This window comes from Oncorhynchus masou, chromosome 3 (assembly GCF_036934945.1).
Source record: "Oncorhynchus masou masou isolate Uvic2021 chromosome 3, UVic_Omas_1.1, whole genome shotgun sequence".
NCBI lineage: Eukaryota > Metazoa > Chordata > Actinopteri > Salmoniformes > Salmonidae > Oncorhynchus > Oncorhynchus masou.
In genome coordinates this window covers 25,934,257-25,960,367 of record NC_088214.1, presented here as the reverse complement: position 1 = coordinate 25,960,367, position 26,111 = coordinate 25,934,257, and the positions used below count along the sequence as shown (strand labels likewise).

The window sequence follows — 26,111 nt, the reverse complement described above, 5'->3', positions numbered from 1 at the left end:
CAGGAATCAGAAGGATAGAGTTATGGTCAGATTTCAGATTTGTCTGGAGTAAAGGTGATCTAGAGTTATTTCACCTCTCGGTGACATGCTGGTAAAAATGAGGTAAGACCAATTTTAGTTTCCTTGCATTAAAATCACTGGCCACTAGGAGTGCCACCTCTGGATGTGCATTTTCTTGTTTGCTTATGTGTGTGTGTGTGTGTGTGTGTGTGTGTGTGTGTGTGTGTGTGTGTGTGTGTGTGTGTTGTGTGTGTGTGTGTGTGTGTGTGTGTGTGTGTGTGTGTGTGTGTGTGTGTGTGTGTGTGTGTGTGTGTGTGTGTGTGTGTGTGTGTGTGTGTGTGTGTGTGTGTGTGTGTGTGTGTGTGTGTGTAGACTGGGAGGCACGTGTGGACAGCCATGGTCGTGTGTTCTATGTGGACCACATCAACAGGACCACCACGTGGCAGAGACCCACTTCAGCAGCCACGCCCGACGGCATGAGGAGGTCCGGATCCGTTCAGCAGATGGAACAGCTCAATAGAAGGTGAGTGAAGGGGTAGAGGGTAAGAAAGAGAGCTAGGGAGACAGTGTCCAAAACACAGTTCTGTAGCCATGTTGTAGTCACTACACTTTTTTTTGAAGTCACTGCGATACTTTTGGAATTGTTTCTTTATTTTATGTTCAAAAAGCACAACTGAAAACATACATTATATAGGGCCATTTGGGGGTTGTAGGAAGAATGTAAAGGCTCTTTGTTTTTGGATGATTTTCATAGAAATGGTTCAGTTCTTTATGACTATTGGGGAGTTTTGTATTAAGATCAAATTATTGGATCTCTTTGATACCAATATATTTTGTGTGCTGAACATTTGTTATATGCTGTGGCTGCTTGCTATGTAAGGTGTGATTTTTTGGGGGGGGCTAATATTAGAGCCATTACTAGAAGAAGTCTCTGTCAAATGCCTGAGATATTTTGGATGGAGGAAGAATTACTTGACAGTAAAAATCAAATGAGAAATGTGCAGAACAGGCTGTGAATAAGTGTTATTGCTTAAGTGTTATTATACAACTGCAGTGCATGAAATCTCTTAACGGGATTGGGGAGACAGAAAGCGAGGGAGAAGAAATTAATTTAAATGGTTATTGCTGCGCTGGTGGAATTCGCTGTGTGTGTCTTGAATGAGAAGCGTGTGTGTCTGGAATGAGAAGCGTGTCCAATTGGAAGCATGAGCAGTGGACAGTGTCGGGGCTGTGTCAGAGATCTTTTTCATTGTCAGACTTTACATGTGTAGAAGACTATTATGGTGGTATAATCCATTGATCAATGGTCTCAAATTCAATTCCTCTCTCTCTGGTGCTTTGTGAGTATACGCTTGAGTTCTGCCCCTCTTCTCTGGATGAATTAACATTGAATTCAATAACAAAAGTCCATATTCAATGGAATACAACTGTATTTTATTCCTACGGGCAGTTAAGAATCTGCACTAAATATTACTGGCAGACAAATTGTGACATTTCAAGCTAGATTTGACTGCATAGACTCAATGAGTACGGTTACATGCACACAATAATGCAATTATTTTTGATAGTCAGATTACTATAATAGATTGATTAAAACGTTGACATGCTTTGTAAGAAGAACGCTTCATAATTCCATGTTAAACCAACACCCCAATACCCTCATAATCCTGTTTCCATGGACAGATCTGAAATCAGTCTACTGAATGCACTCTGATAAATGCTGAAAATCACCAATCAAAATAAACGTTCTACCACAGCGTCCATGTTATTTCTGGGAAACATATTTGATTTTGAGTTCGGACATATAAAGTTTGTATGTGAAAACTACTTCTAAGACGCATATATTCAGTTGTTTCCGAACTCACTTCATTCGGTCTAAAGAGGGAGGCTCTCGGCTGGTGTTTGCACATACACAGATCAAATACACCGCTGGAACACCGATTAAGATGTTTACATGTTCTAATAATTTGAAAGATTGCTCAGAAAACAAGTTGTTTTAATCTGCCTATGTTTACTTCGATGTTGACCTTACGCCAATTAAGATAAGCAGGGTAATGTGTTTACATGATTACTGCATAATCTGCCTACTGCCATAGTCAGTTTAGAATCAAATTATTACTGTGCATGTAAACGTAGTATATGATAAGTCATGTTCACTAGTTTCTTGCACTCTTAAAGAATTGGTCTATATGCAGGCAGCGGTGTTCTGATTTCTGGATGTTTGGTAAATGTGTGCTGGTGTCTTTGTCAGGTACCAGAGCATCCAGAGGACCATGGCCACAGACAGGAGTGAGAATGAAGAAAGCAGAAGCAGGAGTGAGAGAAGAAGCCTCAACAACAACAGCAGTGAGACTGACTCTCCTCCAATGGCTAATGGTGAGTAGGACCACACCACAATGTCACATTTACAGAATGCAATAAGCTGATGTGCTATTTAAGTGTAGTCTTGCTTTGTAAAACTAATGGGTCTACACAGATCCTGTTTAGTGAGAGAAGTACTACATACATACAAAATTGTACATACGTCACCATTTAGTGAATTGTTCCTTTGTTTCTCCTGGTGTGTGTGTGTAGAGCTGAGAAGAGACAGCTCCTCCTCATCATCATCATCTCCAGTCAACAGTCAGAAAATCACAGCTCTGCTACAGAGCCCAGCAGTGAAGTTCATCACACACCCAGAGTTCTTCACTGTCCTCCACGCCAACTATGTGAGTACCTGTCTCCCCAGTGGACATTTATAACTCTACACGGTCAGCATGGTTCATCAGACAAATAAGCATAATTTCCCTTTGAACAGCAATATCAATGCTTAGTCACGTATTGTCTTCAGTAACAGATGCTGAATATTCTTCCATTTTGGTTCAGATTGGTTGCATATGGGGTTTCTAGTTTCCATGGTCATGCCGAGCTCTTCTTCTCTTCTCAGGGGGCCTATCGCATGTTCACCAGCAGTACGTGCCTGAAGCACATGATCCTGAAGATTCGTAGAGATGCTCGTAACCTTGAGAGGTACCAGCACAACAGAGACCTGGTCACCTTCCTCAACCGCTTCACTGACGCCCAGCTGGAACTGCCTCGGGGCTGGGAGATCAAGACTGACCCTCAGGGCAAGGTGCAGAGACAAAGATCCTCAGTTCATCCACAGATAACTCACCCACCTATTCACATAAGGGCTGATTGTACCTCGGTTGAAAGATGGAAAATATGTGGGAAAATTAAGGGGGTGGGGTGGGCTGAATAAGTATACTAATTATACTATTGATTTGGTATTTGCCTTCAGATCTAGCAGTGTTTAGATATGTGTTTCTAACTTTGGTAAGTTTTTACCTGTAACATCTTCTCTTTGGTCCAGAACTTCTTTGTGGACCACAACAGCCGGGCGACCACATTCATCGACCCCAGAATCCCCCTGCAGAATGGTTGCCTTCCCAACCACCTGACCCACAGGCAGCACCTGCAGAGACTACGCAGCTACAGCGCAGGAGAGGTCAGGAGAGTCAAACAGCACACAGAAGACATTTCCTTGTTTTTAAGTGTAGTAACTGTTTAATAAGGGCCAATGATGTATTAGAATGATGGAAATATGGAATTGAATTTATGTATTTGCTTGTTTATAACTGATCCTTTTTTCATATGTATATTCTCAGGCCTCTGAGGTCTCCCGTAGTCGAGGTGTGGCCTTGTTGTCACGGCCAGGGAACAGTGTGGTGACAGCAATACGGAGTCAGCATCCCCCAGACCCAGTGCCACAAGGTGTGTACTGTACATACACAAAGAACACAGTCATAATTCACATTTACCAATAAGTTTCTGTTGTGTAAGTCTGTCTTCTGAACACAATTCCACTCACAGCTTATAATGAGAAGATAGTGGTCTTCCTGCGTCAGCCTGGAATACTAGAAGTACTAACGGAGCGCCAGCCAGCCCTGTCCAGGAACCATTCCCTGAGGTAGATAAACACTGGGGGATAAATTGGATTTGTTTCTCAAATAAGGACCTTGTAGATTCAGAGAATCTGAATATTTCTCACTCACTACTGTATTGGTTCCTTTGGGAAAAATAAAGGGTAACGCCTTACATTAGTGCCTTTATTACTGTGTAACTACTCATGTAATTACAGTGTAACAAGTCTTGTAATTACTCATTATTACTTAGAGCAGTAACCATAACCTTACCCCTAGCATTATATCCACATCCTGGTTCAACCCTAACCCAAGCCTCAACCCTAATCCTAACCCTAGCTTCATGTCCACATCCCGGTACAACCCTAACCCAAGCCTCAACCCTAATCCTAACCCTAGCTTCATGTCCACATCCCGGTACAACCCTAACCCAAGCCTCAACCCTAATCCTAACCCTAGCTTCATGTCCACATCCCGGTACAACCCTAACCCAAGCCTCAACCCTAACCCTAACCGTAACCCTAGCTTCATGTCCACATCCCAGGACAACCCTAACCCAAGCCTCAACCCTAACCCTAACCTTAACCCTAGCTTCATGTCCACATCCCAGGACAACCCTAACCCCAGCCTCAACCCTAAACCGAGCTTCATGTCCACATCTCAGTTCAACCCTAACCCTAACCTTAACCCTAGCTTCATATCCACATCTCGGTTCAACCCTAACCCAAGCCTCAACCCTAACCCTAACCTTAACCCTAGCTTCATGTCCACATCCCAGGACAACCCTAACCCAAGCCTCAACCCTAACCCTAACCGTAACCCTAGCTTCATGTCCACATCCCAGGACAACCCTAACCCAAGCCTCAACCCTAACCCTAACCTTAACCCTAGCTTCATGTCCACATCCCAGGACAACCCTAACCCAAGCCTCAACCCTAACCCTAACCTTAACCCTAGCTTCATGTCCACATCCCAGGACAACCCTAACCCAAGCCTCAACCCTAATCCTAACCCTAGCTTCATGTCCACATCCCAGGACAACCCTAACCCAAGCCTCAACCCTAACCCTAACCTTAACCCTAGCTTCATGTCCACATCCCAGGACAACCCTAACCCAAGCCTCAACCCTAACCCTAACCTTAACCCTAGCTTCATGTCCACATCCCAGGACAACCCTAACCCCAGCCTCAACCCTAACCCTAACCTTAACCCTAGCTTCATGTCCACATCCCAGGACAACCCTAACCCCAGCCTCAACCCTAAACCGAGCTTCATGTCCACATCTCAGTTCAACCCTAACCCTAACCTTAACCCTAGCTTCATATCCACATCTCGGTTCAACCCTAACCCAAGCCTCAACCCTAGCTTCATGTCCACATCTCGGTACAACCCGAACCCTGAAGTAACCCTAAGTACGGTGTAATAATGAGTACTTGTTACACTGTAATTATAGGAATAGTTACACAGTAATAAATATGATAAAGTTATTCTATTCTATGGCAGGTTTGATAAAACACACCCACCCAGTCTAGTCCAGATTATAGTGTCATGTGTGCTTGCAGGGAAAAGATCCACTACATCAGAACAGAGGGCACCCAAAGACTGGAGAAACTGGCATGTGATGCAGACCTGGTGATACTATTGAGGTAGGATGCAACTGTTCATATTACCCCTGAAAAAAAAAATCTGTTGTAGTATTGTAATTATTTTCATTTTTGTGACTTTTTGTTCTCTATGCAGCTTGTTTGAAGAGGAAATCATGTCATATGTTCCACCCTCCTTCCATCCTGGCTTCAGCTTCTCTCCTCGTTGTTCACCTGGGTCTTCACCACAGAATTCTCCAGGTGAGTTTGCACTAATGACAAATAGAGAGATAGTGGGTTGAAAATGTACACACATTTGGTTAATTCACAAGAATTGGTCAAATAAAAACGTCACAGATGGTTATCCTGGTGTGGTCTGTGTCTCATGTCATGGAGTTGAATGCGCTTGTCAACAGGAATGTCAAGAGCGAGAGCACCTGCCCCGTACCGGAGAGACTTTGAGGCCAAACTACGCAACTTCTACAGGAAACTGGAGGCTAAAGGCTATGGCCAGGGCCCAGGAAAAATCAAGTAAGGAAAACTGTCCAGCAACATGATCACTCACACCGTTTTCAAGTATAGTTACAGCTCTATACAACCCTACTGTTTCTTTTCTTTTAAATTTTACCCCGTTTTTCTCCCCAATTTCATAGTATCCAATTATTAGTTACTATCTTGTCTCATCGATACAACTCCCGTACGGGCTCGGGAGAGACGAAGGTCAAAAGTCATTCGTCCTCCGAAACACAATCCAACCAAGCCGCACTGCTTCTTTTTTTCTCTTTTTTTTTTACCCCTTTTTCTCCCCAATTTCGTGGTATCCAATTGTTGTAGTAGCTACTATCTTGTCTCATCGCTACAACTCCCGTACGGCCTCGGGAGAGACGAAGGTTGAAAGTCATGCGTCCTCCGATACACAACCCAACCAAGCCGCACTGCTTCTTAACACAGCGCGCATCCAACCCGGAAGCCAGCCGCACCAATGTGTCGAAGGAAACACCGTGCACCTGGCAACCTTGGTTAGCGCGCACTGCGCCCGGCCCGCCACAGGGGTCGCTGGTGCAAGGACATCCCAACCGACCAAGCCCTCCCTAACCCGGACGACGCTAGGCCAATTATGCGTCGCCCTACGGACCTCCCAGTCGCGACCGGCTGCGACAGAGCCTGGGAGCGAACCCAGAGTTTCTGGTGGCACAGCTAGCGCTGCAGTACCCCAGACCACTGCGCCACCTGGGAGGCCACAACCCTACTGTTTCTAAGAAACTTTAGGGTTGTGTGTGCAAATTAGCACCATGTTGTATATCCATGTCTGTGTTGCTCAGCATCTTATGATGTTGTTGTGTTCCAGGCTTATTGTCCGGAGAGACCACCTGTTGGAGGGTACCTTTAACCAGGTCATGGCCTACTCACGCAAGGAACTACAGAGGAATAAGCTCTACATCACCTTCATAGGGGAGGAGGGGTAAGCCAAAGCTGCTTCTATTGACCTGGACACAGACATTACAACAAAGAGGGACTTTGATCTGTGGAGTTCAACCATTGCATGAAAGTGCATGTCTTAACAATTATGGAATTCAATTAAGTTACTTGAAAAAGTAATGCATGTGTCAAGAAAGAGCCCCCTCTCGTCTTTTAAAGAATGAACTGCTAGTTTTTGGGCTATATAGAGGATAGCGCATGTCTGTTTCATTCTTCTAGCATCACTGACTGCTACTGACAGATAACTGGTCTCTTCTCTTCCCACGCCGTCAGGCTGGACTACAGTGGGCCGTCCAGAGAGTTTTTCTTCCTGCTGTCTCAGGAGCTGTTCAACCCCTACTATGGCCTGTTTGAGTACTCAGCCAACGACACGTACACCGTCCAGATAAGCCCCATGTCTGCCTTCGTAGAGAACCATCTGGAATGGTGAGGAGGACATCTGTTCGTCCTGGGTTTAAACTCAGGACTTTGTGTTCATTAGGCACCAAAGGGAAAAAAACTGACTAACTGTGAGGGACGACCTTGACTTGTCAAATGAGAAACAATCTTTGTTGTGTTGTTGCAACGCGTTTTCAAGTGTTTTCCATTGTCCTAATGTTGTCCATTGTTCTTCGTTTACTTATTGGAGACTTATTGGAGACTTATTGGAGACAGAAAATGAATGGGTTTCATGGAAGTCTCATGTGATGAGACCTAAACACTTTCATTGCATTGGATTTGTAATTGTGTGTGAGACCTGTCGCTGTGTGTTTTTGTGCAGGTTCCGGTTTAGTGGGCGTATTTTGGGACTGGCGTTGATCCACCAATATCTCCTGGATGCCTTCTTCACGCGGCCCTTTTACAAGGCTCTCCTCAGACTGTGAGTTTATGTCTGTCTGCCCGCACACCTGCCTGTCTGTGTTTCTGTCTCTGTCTGAATTGGCCTTTACAATTATTCTATATGGAAACATTTTTCTGCCACGTACACAAGAAAGAAACATTATCCAGTATTGATTAGTGCGCAATCAGGCATAAATGTTGCCAGTAGTTTTAGACTTAACACAGTCAACCCAGATTGACTTTCTAGCGTGGTAACTAAAGGCAAGTCTCTCCAGATTGGATGATGATGATGATAGGCTACTGACAGAACAACTGACAGAATCAGCATCCTTTACATTTACACACAAAGCAAGTTAATCACTCCCCTTAATTGACTTTAAGACAATGGATTGCTATGTGCAGTAATAGCTAGTGAACCCCACAGAAGTTCATCTGTGAGATAAATATGTTTACCTGTGCAGAGCCACTGACCTGAGTGATCTGGAGTATCTAGATGAGGAGTTCCATCAGAGTCTACAGTGGATGAAAGACAATGACATCACTGATGTGCTGGACCTTACCTTCACTGTGAATGAGGAAGTCTTCGGACAGGTATGTGTGAAGTACTAATACGTACAATGTCTAAACACATACACCCATAGCAAGCTGAAGTACTGTATAACATGTTCTTTTTTTACAGTGTATATCTTTCAGTATACTGTACACTTTCATGGGGACTTTTCCTTTGTAAGATTTGTCTGTATTGGATATTCTCTTTGTGGGCAGGTAACAGAGAGAGAGCTGAAGTCTGGAGGGGCCCACATTAATGTGACAGAAAAGAATAAGAAGGAGTACATTGACCGCATGGTGAAGTGGAGGGTGGAGAGAGGAGTGGTCCAGCAGACAGAGGCACTGGTCAGAGGCTTCTATGAGGTAGAGCAAACACTCTTAGGGCAACAACCATTGGCCATGGCATGATCCAATTTGGTTTATTGTTTTTCCAGCCTTGCTATGATTTAAGAGGGTTTTCACTTTACACTTCAAATATGATTTCTTAGAATGCAATAGAACATGACTATCAAATGAAATCAACAAATCAATGATGGGAGCAATGTGTCTAAATATGTGACCCGACCGGCCTGGGTTACATATTTGAAACAATTATTTGAAATTGTGTTTTTTATATTGGATAAAAGTAGAAACTCAGAGCTAGAAAATGGTATATCATACACTGCAGTCGAGGAACACTGGGAAAGTAGTTCTGCTTTGAAAGTTAATAAACTTGTAACCACACTTTTGAGAAAATGGCCCTTGAATGTATTGGTACACCAACTGTAGAACTCCTCTTCACACCCACTTAAGCCTTAGCCCCACCTATATCTTTGAGGATTCACATTTGAGACCATGTGCTAAACAGAGTGAGTAAGGTAGTGTAGTAAACTACCAAAAATTTCAAGAATATAAGTGGTGAAAGAAGTAGCAAAAATACACTATCCATTCCTTGCCCAATATCCTAATCTGACCAGTGGCGTGCCGTGGGCCTGGGGCCTGGGCCTTCAGTGAGGTCCTACACAGTCCCACTCGAATTAATCCACCTCTTATTACCATCATTATGGTGCCATGGCTCTAGACACTATACATTTAGACAGAAACGCAGTATAACCAGGCGTTGCGTCACCTTGAAATTTACATTTTTATTCAGAGAATTGCAGGGGAAGAGTACAATACAGTACAGTTCAACTAATAGATAAGAACATGGTCGAGTGCAACAGAGTTATATTAATATTCTTCTTCTATCCATTTCTGGTCCACAAACTTTGAGCTTTAAGTTCAAAAAAAAGAGTCAGCACTTTCATCGTGTCCCCTAAATGACAGTTCCTGTTTACCCAAAAACATGACACAATCAATGAGTCTTTTCAATATTTCCCTATTTTTCTTCACCTTTTCATTGGTTGCAGCTCCGGAGCAGCTCACTTGCAGCTCTGTTGCCCTGCGAGCTTGTTCGTTGAGCTGTAGATCCACTCAGGTGTCCCCAAAAGTTTTCGAAAGCACCATTGCTTGTAAGTGTACTTTGGTGTCTCGTTGCTGCCTTGGTTAGACAACTCAAGTTTGCAAAGCCAGTGTGGCTCCAAACACCAAATTGATCACTTGCAAATAATAGGCATTCCCAGCAGTACAGTTTGCAGTGCTTCTCGGAGCCTGTGAGCCATTGATAGCGCTCGTAGTTGGAACTTTGAATGTGGCGAACAAACCCCTTTCCCGCCTGTGACAGGCTTTGTAGCGTCGGCGTCGGGCGACCTCTCCTTACAATGTCTAACTTTTTTTGAAAAGTTTGTCTTGAGAATTGCGTTATAATTATATCCTCGACCAAATTGATATCTTCTCCTTCCGCCATTGTGGGTTGAAAAAACAGCTTAGTAGTACGCAAATTAATTTGTTTATCAAAATCAGTTTCCTAGTTCTGAGGTTCTGCATAGACCTGTCCATAGGACCTGCCTCTCAATATTGGTAATCCAATCAAAAGACGTGCACGCACTACGCCTGCTAGCTGGCTCCTGTGTAACACTGGAGCCAGTCACCAGGCGTATAATAGCCAACTCTAAAGCTGATTGGTTGACACTAAATTTTAATTTCCATTCACTTTAAGCTACAAGCGCCAGCACTGTTGATTCTGAAGGCCTGAGGGCAGATTTTAGACCCCTGGCAACACATAATGGCTGAATATGATTGGATAAAAGATCTAACAAAAGACCAGCCCTCCAATCTCAACCTGGGGCTGGAAGCAGTGCAACCAAGAGGAAAGCTATGAAATGAAGAGTATAACTCTTACTCTGGGGAATAATTTAATACATATTTGTGGGAAAATATATATATATATTTAGGCCAGCAGAGAAGGCCTTGGTGGCCCACCACTGAATCTGACTATGGTGCAGGTCATGTGGTTCTTCACATTCACACATCTGGCAAACACAGACTATATCAAATAAAATCAAAGTTTATTTGTCACATGCACAGGATACAGAAGGTGTAAACGGTACAGTGAAATGGTTACTTGCATATTTGTATAGTAGCAATATCAAAAATAGAAAGTGCCCAGATAAATATTTTATAAATATTAAATGATTCTTACCCAGACACACTTGTCTAAATTGATGGGTCGTGTGAAAGAAATGCTATTACCACCCCCCAGCCACATCTATCTAAGTAGATGGGTCACTATTGTCTAGACCAGTGGTTCCCAAACTGTTTTTTGTCCTGTACCCCTTCAACCTCCAACCTCCAGCTGCGTACCCCCTCTAGCACCAGGGTCAGCGCACTCTCAAATGTTGTTTTTTGCCATCATTGTAAACCTGCTACACACACACACACTATACAATACATTTATTAAACATAAGAATGAGGGTGAGTTTTTGTCACAACCTGGCTTGTGGTAAGTGACAAAGAGCTCTTATAGGACCAGGGCACAAATAATAATAATCAATAATTTTGCTCTTTATTTAACCATCTTACATAGAAAACCTTATTTGTTCATCAAAAATTCTGAATAACTCACCACAGGTTAATGAGAAGGGTGTGCTTGAAAGGATGCACATAACTCTGCAATGTTGGGTTGTATTGGACAGAGTCTTAAATTATTTTCCACACACAGTCTGGGCCTGTATTTAATTTTCATGCTAGTGAGGACCGAGAATCCACTCTCACATAGGTATGTGGTTGCAAAGGGCATCAGTGTCTTAACAGCTCGATTTACCAAGGCAGGATACTCTGAGCGCAGCCCAATCCAGAAATCGGGTAGGCGCTTCTGATTAAATTCAATTTTCACAGAACCGCTTGTTGCAATTTCGATGAGGCTCTCTTGTTCAGATATCGGCAAGTGGGCTGGAGGCAGGGTATGAAAGGGATAACGAATCCAGTTGTTTGTGTCATCCGTTTCAGGAAAGTACCTGCGTAATTGCGCACCCAACTCACTCAGGTGCTTCGCTATATCACATTTGACATTGTCCGTCAGCTTGAGTTCATTTGCACACACAAAATCATGCAATGATGGAAAGACCTGTGTCCTTGTAAATGCAGACAGAGAAGAGCTCTGCCTTCTTAATCATAGCTTCAGTTTTGTCCATAACATTGAAAATATTTTCGGAGAGTCCCTGTAATCCTAGATTCAGATCATTCAGGCAAGAAAAAACATCACCCAGATAGGCCAGTCGTGTGAGAAACTCGTCATCATGCAAGCGGTCAATTTTCAAGTGAAAATTATGGTCATTAATTAAAGAAAACTGAGCTCGTCTCTCAATTGAAAAAAACGTGTCAATACTTTGCCCCTTGATAACCAGTGCACTTCTGTATGTTGTAAAAGCCTTACATGGTCGCTGCACGTATCATTGCATAGTGCAGAAAATACATGAGAGTTCAGGGGCCTTGCTTTAACAAAGTTAACCATTTTCACTGTAGCATCGAAAACGTCTCTCAAGCTGTCAGGCATTCCCTTCGCAGAAAGAGCCTCTAGGTGGATGCTGCAGTGTACCCAAGTGGCGTCGAGAGCAACTGCTTGCTCCACTATGTCTCCATGTTATGGCTTTTGCGCCATCAGTACAGATACCAACAGGAGCAGCAGCTACATACGGACCGTTAGTGGAATTCCCACGAGAGAGTAACGGTTAATGTGATTGGATGTTAATTATTTGACTAGGCTACTTGTATGCGACATTGTGTTGTTATTTCGCTGAACACTAGATGGTAAAATGTTTATTCTAGCAGTAAAACGAGGCTACTCAGGTGGGAAAAAACTCTAAATGTATAGCCCCGTTGGAAAATATAAATGGACTGTTTGAAGATGTGAAGGAATTTTTTTTTAAATCACATTTTTATTTGATGTATCCCCAACGGCATTGCGCGTACCCCTGGGGAAATGAATACCTGGTCTAGACATATACACATGTTCATTAAATAAAATAGATGACCGTAATCACCCCTAGACACAACTGGCTAACTTGATGGGTCATGTAATCATCTGGCAAAGGGGAGTCTTTTGTTTAGACATGTAGCTTAAAAAATCAAATCAAATGTATTGGTCTCATGCGCTGAATAAAACAGGTACCTTACAGTGAAATGCTTACTTATGAGCCCCTAACCAAAAATACAGTTTTAAAAAATATGGATAAGAATAAGAGATAAAAGTAACAAGTATTTAAAGAGACGGAACAGCTGGTGCTCTCATGCATGTTTCAGTGTTGTTTGCCTCGAAGCGAGCATAGAAGTAGCTCATCTGGTAGGCTTGTGTCACTGGCCAGCTCTCGGTTGTGCTTCCCTTTGTAGTCTGTAATGGTTTGCAAGCACTGCCACCTCCAACGAGCATCAGAGCCGGCATAGTACGATTCGATCTTGGTCCTGTATTGATGCTTTGCATGTTTGATGGTTTATCGGAGGGCATAGCGGGATTTCTTATAAACGTCCGGGTTAGAGATCCGCTCCTTGAAAGCTGCAGCTCTAGCCTTTAGCTCAGTGCAGATGCTGCCTGTAATCCATGGCTGGGGTATGTACTTATGGTCACTGTGGGGACAATGTCATCAATGTACTTATTGATGAAACCAATGACTGATGTGGTGTACTCCTCAATGCCATTGGAGTAATCCTGGAACATATTCCAGTCTGTGCTAGCAAAACAGTCCTGTTGCTTAACATCTGCTTCCTCTGACCACTTTTTTATTGATCTAGTCACTGGTGCTTCCTGCTTTAATTTTTGCTTGTAAGCAGGAATCAGGAGGACAGAATTATGGCCAGATTTTCCAAATGGAGAGCGAGGGAGAGCTTTGTATGCGTCTCTGTGTGTGGCGTATAGGTGGTCCAGAGTTCTTTTTCTTCTGGTTGCACATTTAACATGCTTATAGAAATTTGGTAAAACGGATTTAAGTTTCCCTGCATTAAAGCCCCTGGCTACTAGGAGCGCCACCGCCTCTGGGTGAGCGTTCTCTTGTTTGCTTATTGCGGAATACAGCTCATTCAATGCGGTCTTAGTGCCAGCCTCTGACTGTGGTGGTATGTAAAACAGCTACAAAAAATATAGATGAAAACTTTCTTGGTAGGTAGTGTGGTCTACAGCTTATCATGAGATACTCTACCTCAAGCAATAGCTCAAGACTTCCTTAGTTATCTCGTGCACCAGCTGTTGTTTACAAATATACATAGTCTGCCTCCCCTTGTCTTACAAGACGCTGCTGTATTATCCTGCCGGTACATTGCATAACCAGCCAGAGGTATGTTGATATTGTCGTTGTTCAGCCACAAGTCCATGAGGCATAAGATGTAACAGTTTTAATGTCCCGTTGGTAGTTTAATCTTCCACGTAACTCATCGATTTTATTCTCCAAAGATTGCACGTTTGCAGGCAGAATGGAGGGAAGTGGGGGTTTATTCGATCGCCTATGAATTCTCAGAAGGCAGCCTGACCTTCGGCCCCTCTTTCTCCGCCTCCTCTTCACGCAGATCACAGGGATCGGGGCCTGTTCCCAAGGAAGCAGTATGTCATTTGCGTCGGGCTCGACAGAGTCATGAAAGGGAAAAAAAGGATTCTGCTAGTTCGTGGTGAGTAATCGCAGTCCTGATGTCTAAAAGTTATTTTCGGTCATAAGAGACGGTAGCAGCAACATTATGTACAAAATAAGTACAAAAATAAGTTACAATCAACGCGAATAAACGAACAAGAAAACAATCGGCTGGGGGCACGCAAAACGTTAGCCTTCATCTCCGGCGCCATCTTATCAGGTAGCTAACATTAGCTACCTGATAGCTTGCTAGCATAACAATTAACCTCGTGGTGCTTTCAAGACAACAGGGAACTTGGAAAAATACAAGGTCAAATCATGACACCAGTGATCTTCAGGTTGGAAAGTCTGGGCTCTAGAAAGAGGCCCGGGTTCATGGACTTGGCATTCCGTGTTGGATGACTGTTCAAAATTATTTTTCCCAGAGCTTGTTTTGTCTGAGTTCCTAGTTGTCTTGTACTCACTCACTGAAGTTGTAAGTCTGAGATTTTCCGAGTTCCTAGTTTCGAGTTCCCAGTTGTTTTGAATGTGGCAATAATATCAACCCATACTGATTGTCATAGCTAGCCACCATGCATAGCTAGCTAACATTAGGCTATAACTAGCAATGCAAGTAGATTTCTGAGATGTGAATAATATTTCTACTCGAGCCAGCCAGCTAACGTTAGCTACCTAGCTAACAGTAAGCTTTAACTTGCAGTGAAAATGACTTGCTGACAAAATTAGAAACATATAATATCTGAAAATGTAGCTAGCTAGACTCTTACTTGTATACATGGATGAACGCGTCACCCTCTCTGTCAGATGCCATGGTTGCCCTAAGTTTGAAGATGAAATTCGGAGACAGTTGTTTAATACAACAGCCTTCTGTGTTCTCTTTTCAACTCCTTCCGCATATTTGCAATCGAACAGCAGAACCTTTAACATCTCCTTAGCCATCATACTCTGTTTCCATCAGGCATTCCACTGATTTTCTTCCCCATCACTGTCATCAGAAGACTCTACAATATCTGATTCAATGAAAATGTTTTTACCTACATCAGGGATTTCCTTATCATCTGATTCATTTTCAGAGTCAGAGAGTGTCAGCATGGCACTAGTTTCTTCCAGAAAGTGGAGAGCATTAGCAACGCTTTGGTACTGCTTCATGATATCTTTCAAAAAAGCTGCGGTAGAAAGGATTATCTGCACAAGTGGTGGTCAGTGCCAAGGGAGTATGGTTATTTATTTTATTAGCATGACCTTATTTCTATTACAGCATATTGGATGACTGTCATTCATATTCCATTCGCCCAGCTCAATGCAACATCGATAGGTTTAGGCTACTACATGATACTCACATTTTCCTTGTACCCATCATGAGGCTGCTAAAACCTACAGAAGTCTATGAATGAAAGTTTACAAGCTTGCAAAGTTTAGTCAACATAGCTAATAGAACTAACACGTTAGTAAACCCGCTAAAATCATGCGGTACAGTGTACAGTCAGAAAGCAGTTTAGCAGTTTCACCGGCAGGCCCGGGTGGCAATCTTTCTCTCTGTCTTTCTCTCTCTCGTTCAAATGCATCTTCTGTGAAGTAGTGATGTGCGACATACGCCTAGTTACCTGAAACAAGTCACATACAGTATGTACACTCCTACATGGTTTTTAATGTTCTATGTTCCTGCAATATTTCTCCAGGTGGTGGACTCACGGCTGGTGTCAGTGTTCGATGCCAGAGAGTTGGAGCTGGTCATTGCTGGGACAGCTGAGATAGACCTCAATGACTGGAGGAACAACACAGAGTATAGAGGAGGTGAGCAGACTGCAGTGACGCACATCACCGGACATTAGCTAATGGAGAATCTTCAATGAACATGCCTAGTTAATTAAAGGTTCAATTTAAAAAAAATAGGACTATGGTGAATGTAGTGGGTACGGGAATCGAGCCCAACATGTTTTTATGGGTAATATTTAAGTATTTGTGAAGTTGACATACACCTTAGCCAAATACATTTAAACTCAGTTTTCACAATTCCTGACAACTAATCCTAGTAAAAATTCCCTGTCTTAGGTCAGTTTGAGTCACCACTTTATTTTAAGAATGTGAAATGTCAGAATAATAGTAGAGAGAATGATTTATTTCAGCTTTTATTTATTTCATCACATTCCCAGTGGGTCAGAAGTTTACATACACTCAATTAGTATTTGGTAGCATTGCCTTTAAATTGTTTAACTTGGGTCAAACGTTTCAGGTAGCCTTCCACAAGCTTCCCACAATAAGTTGCGTGAATTTTGGTCCATTCCTCCTTACAGAGCTGAGTCCGGTTTGTAGTCCTCCTTGCTCGTACATGCTTTTTCAGTTCTTCCCACAAGTTTTCCATGGTATTCTGTACTTTGTGATGGCCACTCCCATGCCTTGACTGTGTTGTCCTTAAGCCATTTTGCCACAACTTTGGAAGTATGCTTGGGGTCATTGTCCATTTGGAAGACCCATTTGCAATCAAGCTTCAACTTCCTGACTGATGTCTTGAGATGTTGCTTCAATATATCCACATAATTTCCCTGCTTCATGCCATCTATTTTGTGAATCACCAGTCCCTCCTGCAGCAAAGCACCCCCACAACATGATGCTGCCACTCCCGTGCTTCACGGTTGGGACTGTGTTTTCGGCTTGCAAGGCTCCCCCTTTTTCCTCCAAACATAACGATGGTTATTATGGCCAAAAAGTTATATTTTTGATTCATCAGACCAGAGGACATTTCTCCAAAAAGTACGATCTTTGTCCCCATGTGCAGTTGCAAACTGTAGTCTGGCTTTTTTATGGCGGTTTTGGAGCAGTGGCTTCTTCCTTGCTGATCGGCCTTTCAGGTTATGTCGATATTGGACTCGTTTTACTGTGGATATATATACTTTTGTACCTGTTTCCTCCAGCATCTTCACAAGGTCCTTTGCTGTTGTTCTGGGATTGATTTGCATTTTTCACAGCAAAGAACGTTAATCTATAGGAGACAGAACACGTCTCCTTCCTGAGCGGTATGATAGCTACGTGGTCCGATGGTGTTTATACTTGCGTGCTATTGCTTGTATGGAGGAACGTGGTACCTTCAGGCATTTGGAAATTGCTTCCAATGATGAACCAGACTTGTGGAGGTCTACAATTTTTTTCTGAGGTCTTGGCTGATTTCTTTTGATTTTCCCATGAGGTCAAGCAAAGAGGCACTGAGTTTGAAGGTGGCCTTGAAATACATCCACAGGTACACCTCCAATTGACTCAAATGATGTCACTTAGCCTATCAGCTGCTTCTAAAGCTATGACGTAATTTTCTGGAATTTTCCAAGCTGTTTAAAGGCACAGTCAACTTAGTGTATGTAAACTTCTGACCCACTGGAATTGTGATACAGTGAAAGTGAAATAGTGAAATAATCTGTCTGTAAACAATTGTTGGAAAAATTACTTGTGTCATGCACAAAGTAGTTGTCCTAACCGACTTGCCAAAACTATAGTTTGTTAACAAGAAATTTGTGGTGTGGTTGAAAAACGGGTTTTAATGACTCCAACCTAAGTGTATGTAAATTTCTGACTTCAACTGTATGTTGTATGTTGATTAACATTTAATTGTCAATCTTGTTAGATGGACTGATCACACAGGCCACATTCCCTTGTTGAACCAGCCCCCCTGTAGCCCCTGGTCCTAAACTGTATATGCTGTAGCCAACTTTTCTATGGCATTGCAACAATAAAGGAGTTGGCTACTGCACATCCGGTATGGGACCAGCTACCACCTCCGTTGGCCTTCTCCATTGCAGGCTACCATGACAGCCACATAGTGATCCGGTGGTTCTGGGGGGCAGTGGAGCGCTTCAACAATGAGCAGAGGTTGCGTCTGCTGCAGTTTGTGACGGGCACCTCCAGTGTTCCCTACGAGGGCTTTACCGCACTACGGGGCAGCAACGGCCTGCGACGCTTCTGTATCGAGAAGTGGGGCAAGATCACCGCTCTACCCAGGTAATATACAGTAAACTCTTTACCCAAGACTATAATTGTATGATTAAATTATAGGCTATTATATGTCTGTACATGCTTTGGATTCAAACTTTTCTAATTATGTTATCCTTCAAACCCCTGCATAACTTTCACATACGCATTTGGCAAAAAACTATTCAGTTGATGTGGTTGTCTAATGCAGATGATCTACAGTATATCTATCTTCCAGGGCACACACATGCTTCAACCGACTGGATCTCCCTCCGTACCTTTCCTACACCATGCTCTATGATAAACTGCTTATTGCTGTGGAGGAAACCAGCACCTTTGGCCTTGAGTAAAGGAGAAAGACATTGTGCATCCCAAATGGGACCCTATTACCTGTATAGTGCCCTTAGTATTGCACTAGGGCAAGGGATCATCAACTAGATTTAGCCGCGGGACAATTTTTTATTGAGGGGATGGTCAGGGGGCCGGAACATACTGTAATTACAAATAATTTGTAGACTGCAAATTGACCACAAGCATCCCAAACAGATATAATATTTCACTAAAACAATCACTTCAAACGTTGCTTACATTTGTATTAGATCACAATATCTCGCTATTATGTGTGGGAATACTTTGGAACAGATTTCCAAAGTTAAAATTACTTGGAGCTGATTTGCTGGTGTTTTTACAGTCTTTTATGTCCATGTAAATAACATCATGTGCGGAACCCTGCACTAGGGAATAGGGTTCCATTTGGAAAGCAGTCAAGATCTTACTTTCGAATCCTGTGCCTCAGGACCGGGGATTCTACTGTTTGCAACACTCCCTTTTTACTGTACATTTCAATACAACAGCCAGAGGACTGTACATTTCTCTTTTTTAACAATCTATGTACAGTGTACAAGAAAAAGGAAAAGCCAACCACCACCGCATGCATTACTCACCTATTACAATGTACCTTTGTTAAGGGGATATTGCATAAAGTAACCAAGCTGTATGCAATAGCTCTTATTTGGCCTCAGCCTATAACAGTACTCAGGGCCATGACTCAACAAATCACACCAACGAATCGGCTAGTCCATCTCTGCACCAACAGCCTCAGCTAGCTTCATCACAATCTATCACCAATCACAACCACAATTATCACTAAAGAAATGCCTCAATTCACATAATAAGAGGGAGAACAATGCCTCAAAAACTATCACGTGAAGAACCACAACAACCAACATTATATCAAAATGTTGTGTTCCAACTTCAGCAATTCCACTTCAAATACTGCTGCGACTGGGATTATCCCAGGATAGGACATCAGCAAAGGACTGGCTCATCATCAGCTCTCAAGGACAAAATGGCTGCTGAAGGGTATTACTACTAAAATAATAACCAAAGCATATTGTCCATAAAGAACTTCAAGTAAATATAATTTTTACCAAGATTTTGTGAACATGTGATATATCAAGAGAGATTCCAAAATATAGCAAGACCCTCCCACAATTGCAAAATGACTGTTGGAGGATTCTAAGGACATTAGTTGTTACACTGCACTGTAACTGAAGTCAAAACGATGTGTTATCACTAAATATGTGGAATTGATGTAAACCTTGATGTTGATTGGGAAATTAACACAAACCACAGTTTCACTGTAAGTGATTAGAGTGAAGGGAGGTGAAGAAACCCACTTTATTACCAATGTCTGATCAGAAGAATAACTGTTTTGATGTGCTCCATGTGAAAACGTATTTTTTACCCTCTTGATTTTGAGAACCATTTGATGTTTACATGAGATGCGTTTTCTCTTGTTTCAACACAATTCAGTCAGGATATTATGAATGTTTCATATCACAAAATGTATTTGTTTCATCTGTATATGGTAGACTGCGAATAACACCACACATTATTTTGGAAATTTAAAAATATATATTTTAATGTGTTTTTTACAAGATCTTTTCAAGCATGGAAAACACAAAAGGACATATTGAAGTTTTTTGTTATCATTTTCAAACACCAAGAGAGAAATGATTTGAAGTAAATTTGCGGGTATTGTGTTTAGATTGTACTGGATCTTATTCTTCCTGAATAATTGTTGCACTTGTAAGGAGTTAACACTTAGTAAACTCACCTGAAATAGGTATACCACTATTCAAACAAAAATCGATTCTATTTTTAAATGTAACATCACTTGCAAATATAGTTTTTGCTGAAATAAATACGGTAGCATAAAATGCTGTTGACCTGTTACCGCTTGTGTTTTAGCAGAGTTAACATGTTTGATTTTGTTTCAGTTTATGCCTGTATGTCTACCCACAGTCATATGTGCTATGACATGATGAAAATGTAATTGACTCAAAATGGACGTCATATTGGAGTGTCTTTTGCCAGTTCCAGGTTGCCATGCCACATCCTTTAGGACAGACCCCACAGGGTTGCTTTATTAATTTACCCTCATGTTGACATTTAATGCACATATGCTATCGCGACTTTATCATAATAGGATATGACAGCTGTTATAGTCTGCAAATGCCATGCCTTAACATGAAAACACTGTATATGACAACATGCCACTGTCACACAGACATAAGCCTATAACTGAGTTGATTGCAGACCAATTCAATAATTATATATGTCCCATCTTTTCATGTGCATCGTTATAGTAGTTTGATATTAGAAGAGAGACACCAGAAACTTACATTAAACACTACTGTACTTACATGACCTATGTTTCTGATCTAATCTGTTCACTTTATCTCGTGTTCCTTTCCTTGGACAACTAAGATTCTGGAATGTATAGTGAGTGCATTTACAGTTGCTATTATAAAATTGAAAGGCTGTAAGATATACAGGAAATGTATAACAATTTCTAATATACTCAGTAAGATGTTCCTGAAATCATTTTGAAATGACAAACTGTCAGATATACAGTACAAGATTGAAGGGAGTTATTCATGTATTTTTATTTATTTATTTTCTACACTATGTTTTTATGCAGTATGTTTAAGTTACTGTTGAAAATGTGTCTCATGCTATGCACATTTTGTGTGGCAAAGATCAAGCAATGCAATTTTCAAACATCAATTTGTTGCCTATTTTGAAAATATCTCACATGATATTTCCTCTTTAAGAGATGGCAGCTAGTGAACGTTTTACAACCATTATTTTGTTCTCAGAAACCGTCTGAGGTATACATGTTTCACTGTCTGTCCCCACTATTGTCCTCCTAGATTTTCTTGGCCCGACAGTATTCTTTGGTTGTCTGTTGGGCTCAGTAATTCTCAGGCTGCGCTTTCAATTCAAGCAAATATACTGTTAACGAATGTCAATAAAAAAATCACTTCGTTAAGCACCTACTTTCTTCCACTAGTTTTATGAGTGTCAAAGAATAGTGATATGTTCCCAGGATATGTTAACTTGTCAAGACTCCCGTTCAGAAAGGGTCCTGTCAGTTCCACCTCCTAGCCATCCCGCTCCCATTCCTATGGAGTTAGGGGGGGCCGCTTCGAGGGGTACCGGAAGAGGAGGCTCCTCCTGCACCAGCTGTGGTCGGAGAGGACACACGGCCGACCGGTGCTGGAGGAGCCCGTCTGGGAGTTGAGAGGGCAGGCAGAACACTTTTCGGTCACCCCAGGTGAGTCAGCATCAAACTCACCCAGAGCCCCCTGTTGGTCACATGTTTGTATACATTTTTTCCTTGATTTTTCACCCTCTTCCCAGCATAAGGCGCTAGTCGATTCAGGCGCAGCTGGGAACTTTATGGATCGTGGACTCGCCCTCAAGCTGGGAATTCCGCTGGTGCCGATAGATCCCCCCTTCCCCGTGCACACCTTAGATAGCTGGCCATTAGGGTCCGGGCTGGTCAGGAAGGCCACGGTTCCACTGGACAAGGTAACGCAGGGAGATCATAGGGAGCGGATTAGTCTCTTCCTTATCGATTCACCTGCGTTTCCAGTGATGCTGGGGGTTCCCTGGCTGGCCAGTAACAATCAAAGGATTTCGTGGAGACGGGGTTCTCCAGGGGTGGTCAGAGGAGTGTTCAGGTAGGTGTATGGGAGTTTCCATCGGTGCCACGTTGGTGGAGAGTCCAGACCAGGTTTCCACTGTGCGCATTCCCCCTGAGCATGCCGATTTGGCTATCGCCTTCTGTAAGAAGAGGGCGACTAAATTACCACCTCATCGACAGGGGGATTGTGCGATAAACCTCCAGGTAAACGCTGTGCTTCCCAGGAGTCACGTGTACCCATTGTTACAGGAGGAGACTTTGGCTATGGAGACATGTCACGGAATCTTTGGGACAGGGGTACATTCAGCCCTCCATCTCACCCGTCTCCTCGAGTTTCTTTTCCGTGAAGAAAAAGTAGGGAGGTCTGAGTCCGTGCATTGATTATAGAGGTCTCAATTCAGAAGAGGAGCGCTGACCACCACCGCAGTGAGGCCCTTGTGTTTGTACCGGGGGACAGGGTCTGGCTCTCGACCCGAAACCTACCCCTCCGCTTGCCCTGCCCGGAAGCTGGGGACGCAGTGTGTGGGGCCCTTCAAAGTCCTGAGGAGGATAAACGTGGTGTGTTATAGGTTACAACTCCCTTCCTATTATCGTATTAACCCCTCGTTTCATGTGTCTCTCCTCAGGCCGGTGGTAGCTGGTCCCCTGCAAGAAGGTGAGGTGCGGGAGGTCCCTTCGCCCCCTCTGGACATCAAGGGGTCCCTGGTGTACACAGTACGTGCTGTTATGGACTCGAGACGCTGGGTGAGGGGCCTGCAGTACCTCATGGTCTGGTAGGGGTACGGCCCGGAGGAGAGGTGCTGGGTACAGGTGGGGGACATCTTGGATCAGTCACTGTTGAGGGATTTCCATCGCCTCCATCCGGATCGCCCTGCGCCTCGCCCTCGAGCCCGGTGTCGCGCGTCAGCGAGGGGGGTACTGTCACGACTCCTACCGAAGGTGGCTCCTCTTCCTGTTCGGGTGGCACTCGGCGGTCGCCGTCACCGGCCTACTAGCTGCCACCGATCACTTTTCCCTTTTCTGTTGGTTTTGTCTGATTAGTAACACCTGTTTCTTTTTTAGGTTTTTAGTTGGGCTAGCAGCCTGAAATTTCATCTCGTTTTGCATGGGTGGAGGGATATCACCAGGCAGCAGAGGTGGCACCACAGGTCACCTGATGGTAACCAGGTAAAACTCAGGAACCTAGTAAGGTTTGCCCTATTGCCTGGGGCAAGTGAACTAAGCAGTCGGACAAGTTAAGCCTGCCCTAATTAAATTTCAGGCAGTATTTTCAAACAGCTCATACACTGAAGGGTATTATCATAATTTTCACAATTTAGTATAATAATAATAAAATAGTATAATTCCAGCCTCATAGTGTGGAAATATAAAACACAAGAAATCACATTTTTGACTGCATTGCCCCTTTAACTAAAGTGAATTGTAAGCTATTTCGATAGAGACATTTTATTTTGTCATTGAATACAACAATAGGCTTATTTATAGACAAATCAAATATCCTTTTCTCATATTTTAAAAAACATAAACAGCTATCGGCTATAGCTAGTCATCAGCCCAAGAGCATTACTTGACTCAAAGTCAAATTTGTGACTTTTTAAAAGTGAATAAAGAAATTGTTAATGCTTGTTCCTATGACCATCAATCCTATTTAATCTTTCAGTAGGGTGTAGTGTTTCCGTTGAAGCTACTCAACCTGGGCTACCTACATAATGAGATCAAGATGGGAGTTCTATGAGACTGAACCGGGGTAAACTGGGATATGGCTCCTCACCTCACTGTGCAAAAAAAGGGAGGGAGGAGGACTGGGTCAAATCGACCATCACCGGGCCATAATGTCAACAAAACAGCATGATGCATTGTTCAGAAACACAAAACCTACATTTTCTATCAAATAGGTTATACATTAGGCTTCCATTTTTGTAGTTTTCCTTGGGAAAGCAGGTAAAGCGATATACGTTTTAATAAAGAGCAAACCCTTATGCATGTGAAAACAATCTTAACTGATTACTCCACGTGATTGACATACCACACTTTTGTTTTCAGCCGACTTCGCCGTCTTTGACAGGGGCACCCGGTTCACTTTCGGGAGGCCCGGTTTCAAAATGAATACAATCAATGCTAACCCCGTTCACAAGGGGCATGCCAGGGACATCGAATTCCTTCAATTTCAAGACCCCTGCTCCTTTAACTCGGAAATGTTTCGTTTTCCAGGATTGCCCAAGGTGGGTGGAGATTTTATTTTACGACCAATGGAATGGTCTAAAATGAGCAAGCCCCGTCCAACCGGGGAACCGGGCGATGCAAAAATTAAGTGAAACCCAGGCTACCTAAGTACGATTCTCAATCAGAAACAACTAATGACACCTGCATCTGATTGAGAACCTTACTAGGCCAAAACATAGAAATCTCAAAATCATAGAAAAACAAACATAGACTGCCCACCCCAACCTACGCCCTGACCATACTAAATAACGACAAAACAAAGAAAATAAAAGGTCAGAACGTGACAGTACGGCGGTGCGGACTCCGGCCGCAAAACCTGAACCTATAGCGGAGGCTCTGGCGCGGGACGTGGACCCCACTTCACCACAGTCTTTGTCTGCTCTAGTCTCCTCCTAGGAACGGCGACCCTCGCCGCCGACCTAGGATTGGCAACCCTACTAAATGGCCCCACTGGACTGAGGGGCAACTCTGGACTGAGGGGTAACTCGGGACTGAGGGGCAGCTCGGGACTGAGGGCAGCTCGGGACAGAGGGGCAGCTCGGGACTGAAGGGCAGCTCCAGACTGAAGGGCATCTCCGGACTGGCTGACGACTCTTGCAGACTGGCAGCTCCTTGCAGACTGGCGGCTCTGGCGGCTCATGACAGATGGGAGACTCTAGCAGCTCTGGACAGGCGGGAGACTCTAGCAGCTCTGGACAGGCGGGAGACTAGCAGCTCTGGACAGGCGGGAGACTCTAGCAGCTCTGGACAGGCGGGAAACTCTAGCAGCTCTGGACAGGCGGAAGAGTCTAGCAGCTCTGGAAAGACGGGAGACTCTGGCAGCGCTGGAGAGGAGGAAGGCTCTGGCAGCGCTGGACAGGCGGGAGCACCTATAGGGCTGAGACGGAGAGACAGCCTGGTGTGGGGGGCTGCCACCGGAGGGCTGGTGCGTGGAGGTGGCACTGGATAGACCGGACCGTGCAGGCGCACTGGAGCTCTTGAGCACCGAGCCTGCCCAACCTTACCTGGTTGAATGCTCCCGGTCGCCCTGCCAGTGCGGCGAGGTGGAATAGCCCGCACTGGGCTGTGCAGGCGAACCGGGGACACCATGCGTAAGGCTGGTGCCATGTACGCCGGCCCAAGGAGACGCACTGGAGACCAGATGCGTAGAGCCGGCTTCATGGCACCTGGCTCGATGCTCACTCTAGCCCGGCCCATACGAGGCACTGGTATGTACCGCATCGGGCTATGCACCCGCACTTGGGACACCGTGCGCTCCACAGCACAACACGGTGCCTGCCTGGTCTCTCTCGCCCTCCGGTAAGCACAGGAATTTGGCGCAGGTCTCCTACCTGGCTTCGCCACACTTCCTGTGTGCCTCCCCCAAATTTTTGGGGGCTGACTCTCGGGCTTCCATCCTCGCCGCCGTGCTGCCTCCTCAGGGTAGCCTAGTGGTTAGAGCGTTGGACTAGTAACCGAAAGGTTGCAAGTTCGAATCCCCGAGCTGACAAGGTACAAATCTGTCGTTAAAAAATACCAGCGCCTCTCTGCCTTCACTGCCTCCAGCTCTTCTTTGGAGCGGCGATATTCTCCTGGCTGTGCCCAGGATCCTTTCCCGTCTAGGATCTCTTCCCAAGTCCATGTCTCTAAATAG

General features: G+C 43.8%; 1 protein-coding gene across 1 annotated transcript in view; it reads left to right on the top strand.

Annotated features, from left to right (window-relative positions):
• LOC135506996 (E3 ubiquitin-protein ligase HECW1-like) overlaps positions 1–21,595 on the top strand; it is a 57,105-nt gene extending 35,510 nt beyond the window's left edge. Inside the window, exons 11-28 of the mRNA XM_064926453.1 lie at positions 373–523; positions 2,252–2,376; positions 2,575–2,708; positions 2,927–3,112; positions 3,353–3,487; positions 3,648–3,753; positions 3,853–3,949; positions 5,465–5,548; positions 5,643–5,746; positions 5,902–6,016; positions 6,834–6,947; positions 7,238–7,390; positions 7,725–7,823; positions 8,245–8,374; positions 8,549–8,695; positions 15,984–16,098; positions 18,093–18,291; positions 18,500–21,595. Coding sequence (XP_064782525.1) covers positions 373–523; positions 2,252–2,376; positions 2,575–2,708; positions 2,927–3,112; positions 3,353–3,487; positions 3,648–3,753; positions 3,853–3,949; positions 5,465–5,548; positions 5,643–5,746; positions 5,902–6,016; positions 6,834–6,947; positions 7,238–7,390; positions 7,725–7,823; positions 8,245–8,374; positions 8,549–8,695; positions 15,984–16,098; positions 18,093–18,291; positions 18,500–18,611 — 2,306 coding nt within the window. The 3' untranslated portion in view covers positions 18,612–21,595. The remainder of the gene's footprint in view (positions 1–372; positions 524–2,251; positions 2,377–2,574; positions 2,709–2,926; positions 3,113–3,352; positions 3,488–3,647; positions 3,754–3,852; positions 3,950–5,464; positions 5,549–5,642; positions 5,747–5,901; positions 6,017–6,833; positions 6,948–7,237; positions 7,391–7,724; positions 7,824–8,244; positions 8,375–8,548; positions 8,696–15,983; positions 16,099–18,092; positions 18,292–18,499) is intronic.
• The last annotated feature ends 4,516 nt before the right edge of the window (positions 21,596–26,111 follow it).